Source organism: Quercus robur, chromosome 5 (genome assembly GCF_932294415.1).
Source record: "Quercus robur chromosome 5, dhQueRobu3.1, whole genome shotgun sequence".
In the NCBI taxonomy this organism is placed as follows: Eukaryota; Viridiplantae; Streptophyta; class Magnoliopsida; order Fagales; family Fagaceae; genus Quercus; species Quercus robur.
In genome coordinates this window covers 66,485,957-66,491,706 of record NC_065538.1, presented here as the reverse complement: position 1 = coordinate 66,491,706, position 5,750 = coordinate 66,485,957, and the positions used below count along the sequence as shown (strand labels likewise).

Below are 5,750 nucleotides of genomic sequence, written 5' to 3'. Positions count from 1 at the left end.
AGTAATAAGTAAAAAAGTTATTTCAATAATATGAATTTAAATTTGGGATTATTGTATCATGTAATTATGATTCAAAAGGTTAAAAAAATAAATAAATTTGATCCAAAGATTAAGACTAAAAGCGAATTTTTTAACTTACAATTTCAATTATTAAAAGTGTGATTGCACAATAAATAATCCTATCTTAATTATTACACCGTACCTCAATCGTGGTTCCCTAACAAAAGGATGAATCATGAATCAAGAATCAAATTTTTGCCGCCAAGTTTAAAAATCTCATAGTTCCTAGTCCTATAAAACTATTCCATACACTGTGGAATCCTTTGAATCATTGTAAGAACTATGCTCCCTGAAATTTACAATCAAATCGAATGACTTCTAGAAGGTATTTAAAAGACTTCATTAGCAATGGAAGAAGTTGTTGTGCAAACTTCAAACCCAAATAATACGGGTTGATTCTTTAAATATTATATATATTAAAAAACAGAAGAAAGAACTTTTGAAGGCTTTCACAAGATGTGTAATGAGTAAAATGACTTTTGAATTTAGCAAATATGGACCACCTATACTGAATTTCCTATGAGTATTAACTTAATTTTGTAGTTAATTTTATTGGCAGGTTGATTATCAAAAAAAAAAAAAAAAATGGCAGGCCTTCACAGCTAAAAAACACACAAATGTCTCTTCTTATCACTTGGTGGGCTAGTCTCAAGAAAGAAGGTAAAAAAACTTAAACAAACGCGGTTTTAAAATTGAAGGTAACAGGTTTTAAGAAATTGGTTTAGTGGTTTTTAAAATCTCATAAAATCTATGATGTTTTGAGTTTGAAAATTATAATCAAAGTCTTGAAACCACCTTTAAAAATCCTTTCTATTTTTGATAATAACTTGATGTGTGTAGATTCGTAGAATAGAAAACAATACACAGTTGTGGAATATTCTGAGTTTATGACATTGAATGGTTACAAATAATCCTTCTGAGGGAATAGAAAACTAGAGGCAATATTTATTGGTCTTGGTCATCATGATTTCGTATTCAAACCAACGGTATTTAGAGAAAGGTTGTTTAGCATTATCTGTTGGCGCTGACTGGATGTTGAGGTACGAAAACTTAACGGTTAAGAGTCCTCACACAAAATTCAATAAATTGGGTTTACGACTACGACATTTTCACAGTAGATCTTAGATTGCGGACCGTTACGAGTTTTAATATTGCTTACCAGTAAGAAGTAGAATTTATTATAAACATAAAGTAGTGAATAGATATATTAATATTTTGAAAATGGAGCTTGTGTCTAGTGGTCAGTGTCATTGGATATTTTGCAATATAGATACATGTCCAAGATTTAATATATATTCATATCCTAACGTGTCCAATGACCACTTATTACTAGACACAAGCTATATTCAAAATTTAAAAATTGGGACTATTTGGTTGTGTAACTAAAACAATAATTTTTAATATTTAAATAATATTATATGTATTTTTATATATTTTTCAAGTGGCTCAATTTTCTCACCCAATCTAAAACACCCCCACGCCCCACCTCATCCCCACTCAAACCATTTACTTAAAAAATAAAAAGAAAAAAAAAATCCAGGAAACGGCTACGCTGTAATCTGAGCAGAGCCAGACTGGCAACCGTTAGATTCCAACGTGGGAGAAGAATCTTGAAGATTGATAGTGACCTCGGATGCTCCTCCCATGTTAAATCAACGGCCCAGATTTTTCCAACCCTTCTTTCCTAAAACAAAATAACACAAAAAAAACACCTTACACTTATCACCCAAAAATTGAAAAACGGACCACTCTGCCTCACGAACACACATACATATACACACACACACCCAAAAAAAAAAAAAAAAGAAAGGGTCCTTTCTCAATTGCCACTCAACACAGTTGAGAATCCTCGTTGCTATTCGCAGCAACACACCAAAAAAAAAAAAGAAAAAAAATCCCCACGACCAAGTACTCTTGGTGGTGGTGGTGGTCTTGTTCTTTTGGATTCGGATCCGACCCGCATTGTGTCTCGGGTTTGTTCTATTATGTTCTCCTCTTTTTTCTCATCCGGGGTTCCTAAAGAATCATTTGTAGATCTGGGTTTTTTGTGTTGTTTGATTTTCTTGACAATTTTTTTTCTGGGTTGATTTGTTTTTGGATGTGGGTTTTTAAAGTAGATACATTGTTGGTTTATATTCATTGCTTTCTTGACTGTTATGAACATTTACTGCTGCTTCTTTATTTGCTTTGCTTCCAAAGCTGAAATCTTTATCAAGTTTGTGTTTGGTTTCCAAGAAAATTAGGATAAGGGAAAGAAAAAGAATAAATATTCTTTTAATCCTCTGTGTGTGTGTTTTGGTTTATTCTGATGTTTCTCCAAAGGAAGATCCTAGTCCTAGGTTGATTGTGATATCCTTATAAAGAGGAATTCTTTTGACTTGAGATCTCTTTTTCATGATTTGAAAGGGAAAGAGTTCGTTTAGCTTAAAATTGGGATAAATTAGCTAATGATTAAAAGGAGGCTCAAAATTGAGCCTCTTTTTTATGTCATGTCATGCTTCTTTATAATAGAAAGGGGGTTTGTTCAGTTTGATTCTTAGCTGATTCATTCATTCTGTTGGTTTCTCTGCAGCTACATTGTAAGCTGCCAAGATGGTTGCGCAGGAGTTTACGGTCGATTTGAATAAGCCCCTTGTCTACCAGGTACTGTTACACTTCCATAAAGTCTCTCATAAAATCTATAGTAATGGTATTCACCTAACCAAATTATGCTACTGTTTCCTGGGTTGAAGCTTTTTTATTGCAAGGAATTTACATTTATATTGCAAGAAGTTGTTAACCGCTTTTTTATTCTCAACCAATTATTGGAACTTTTAAATTCATTAGCAAAAGCATGTCAATTCACATTTTAATTTGAATTTACATAAATGTTGTTATGCTAATGGTTTTGGTATGCATGTTAACTTAAAACAATCTTTCACAGGTCGGCTATCTTGGTGAATCTTATCAGGAGTGGGTTCACCAACCTATTGTTAGCAAGGAAGGCCCTCGATTTTTTGAGAGTGATTTCTGGGAGGTACAATCTCTTTGTTTGCACGTAGGAACCTTATTTCCATTAGGACATAGGTTACAACATGCATATATTTAGTTGCAAGAATGCATATGTTTATGCACTTGTATAATTAGTAGTTTAATTTTTCTTTTTTGGAGATTAGATACAGCAGCAAATTTGACTCGTTACTACTTGAAACAGTTCTTGACCCGCACTGTTTGGTGGGCAATTCCAGTCATTTGGCTGCCAGTTGTATGCTGGGCCATCTCCAAATCTATTCAAATGGGCGTATCGCTTCCTCTTATAGCTTTCCTGGTGGCCTGTGGAATTTTTCTGTGGACACTTATCGAGTACTCATTGCATCGTTTCCTTTTTCACATCGATACAAAGAGCTATTGGTTAGTTATTATTTTGATCTCTCTCTCTCTCTCTCTCTCTCTCATGTGTGTTTATGTAGACATTTAAAATTTTGTTTGATTTTCTAGCATCTATACAGAGTTTAGTTGTCTGTTATCAAAATTTTCTCGCACTAAGTTTGTTTTAAATTTTATTTAGGGGAAACACCATTCATTATCTTCTTCATGGCTGCCATCACAAGCACCCAATGGATGGCTTGAGACTTGTTTTCCCACCGGCTGCAACAGCTATCCTTTTATTTCCAGTACGTCTGTTCTGCCTTATCCAATATCCTTTTATAAGAATTCAAGGAGTTGCTTTTTTAGTTAATTTTTTTTTTTTATAGGTAATAAGAGCTTCTTTTTTTAGTTATTGAAAGAGAAGATAAATTATGTATTAAATTTTTAAGCATTTGACTTAATATTTTCTGATTGGCAGAAAGAACAACTTGCATGTATACTATGTGCCTTAATATAGTTTGCCTTGGACTTATTTTTCTTTGATTGGTGAGCTACACACACACACCTAGTGGGTATTGAATCCACGATCTCACCCTCCACTTTTCTCTTACAAGGAGAGGACATGCCATATGAGCTGGAGCTTATTGACTTGCCTTAGACTTAATTAACTGGATCTTTTTTGTTTGAAATATTGGTCTTCCTCTTAAACATTCTATAGCAACCAATCCTAGTTCCAAATCCATGTACTGTATACCAACATGTACATACTGACCTTCTAACCAATTCCATGTGAATGTATTTTAACTAGTGGCACATGTTTTTATGGGCACTTGTATCCTGAGATAGGTGAAGATTCAGGATTCTACAAATTAAGAAATTTCGATGTATGAACACCATCATGATTGAACATAAATTTTATGGGTGGGTCTGGACTAAAATATTGTTACTTAATACGTGTATTTACATGTGTTTGTAGTATCCTTTTATATGAGAAAAAGGCGAGACAAACTTGTGTACTATTCCTTATTTTGTATATTGTTACTGACTTTGTATATATTTAATTAATCTTTGGTGTGCAAAATGAAGTTCCAGGTAGTTCACATTTAGACTTCTGATAAGTTTTTGTCATAGTTTCACATATTTGATGTATTATAAAGTTCTTCTGCTGATTCCAACTGTTACTTTCCATTCCTGCCAGTTCTGGAACTTGGTCAAACTTATGTCTACTCCTACAACTACTCCTGCTTTGTTTGGAGGTGGTTTACTGGGTTATGTGATATATGATTGCACCCATTACTACGTCCACCATGGTCAACCAACAAGCAAAGTGCCTAAAGATCTCAAGGTAAGAGCAGGGCGGCAAGTGGTAGTCTATAACTTGCCCCTCCCTCATTAGATCCCCCCCTATATCTTTCAATGAAGAAGTTATTTGTAATATTAAAGTATATCTTTTCAGGTGTCTAAAAGAATTTTAAATTTTGGAATCCTAGGAGATCATTAGCCTGTCATTATTAGATATGTAATCACATTATCAGAAAAGGCATATTGGTTTATTGAAGGGCAGGTTATCAAATCAATCTGGTAGGAGCCAACAAATAAGGCTTTGTTTGCTTGTGTTTTGCAGAAATACCACTTGAACCATCATTTCAGAATCCAGGACAAAGGCTATGGGATCACATCATCATTCTGGGACAAGGTGTTCGGAACACTTCCCACAATGAAAGCTGCTGCGAAAAGTAGATAATTTATCTCAATGAAGCATCTGTTCATTGGTTTCGAGTAGCGAGCTTCTGGGGTTTTTAACATTTTTTCTCTCTAAATATTCTTTAATCTGCTGTCTATTTATTTGATGTAGTATGTCAATCCAAGAAATACCTTCCTGGATAGCTGCATGCTTGCATGTTGTGGACAAGTCAGTTTTTTGGGTGTTCCTTCCATACAGGGGGAAAAGTACTGTATAAATAGAATCTATGTCATGTTTGTTTAAGAAGGAAAAAGTCTCCTCTTGTTTCATATCTTCCCAAATTGTCTAGAATCTAGATTGCTTGTTCATTCGATCGTTTTGTCTCTCAAGTAACTTCTATGGCATACAGCTCTCATCTGTGTGGGTTACTACTTTTTGAAGGGAAGAATTATAAAAGTTATTCAAGATGTGTTGTAAGTTGTTTCTAGTATAAATTGTTGTACTGATATCTTTTTAGATGGAAACCTGTTAGTTCATCGGAAAAAAAAAAAAAAATGAATTAATTGTTTTGTGTATGTGTTTTTCTCCGTTGTTTTGGATGGAGGGGGTGTTACTATTATTATTTTTACAGCCCTATTTATTCTTATCTTTTTTTGGG

General features: G+C 33.8%; 1 protein-coding gene across 1 annotated transcript; it reads left to right on the top strand.

Moving 5' to 3' along the window:
* The first annotated feature begins 1,847 nt into the window (after positions 1-1,847).
* Positions 1,848-5,421, top strand: LOC126726741 (dihydroceramide fatty acyl 2-hydroxylase FAH1). Its single transcript, XM_050432089.1, has 7 exons — positions 1,848-2,033; positions 2,633-2,703; positions 2,984-3,076; positions 3,254-3,450; positions 3,608-3,713; positions 4,607-4,753; positions 5,033-5,421. Exons 2-7 carry the CDS (start codon positions 2,653-2,655, stop codon positions 5,150-5,152), a joined length of 714 nt encoding a protein of 237 aa, XP_050288046.1. The 5' UTR covers positions 1,848-2,033; positions 2,633-2,652; the 3' UTR covers positions 5,153-5,421.
* The last annotated feature ends 329 nt before the right edge of the window (positions 5,422-5,750 follow it).

Coding starts and splice junctions, on each gene's coding strand:
- LOC126726741 (XM_050432089.1), top strand. CDS start 2,653: ATGGTTGCGCAGGAGTTTACGGTCGATTTGAATAAGCCCCTTGTCTAC. Junction 2,704..2,983: donor ATAAGCCCCTTGTCTACCAG/GTACTGTTACAC, acceptor AATCTTTCACAG/GTCGGCTATCTTGGTGAATC. Junction 3,714..4,606: donor CAGCTATCCTTTTATTTCCA/GTACGTCTGTTC, acceptor CATTCCTGCCAG/TTCTGGAACTTGGTCAAACT.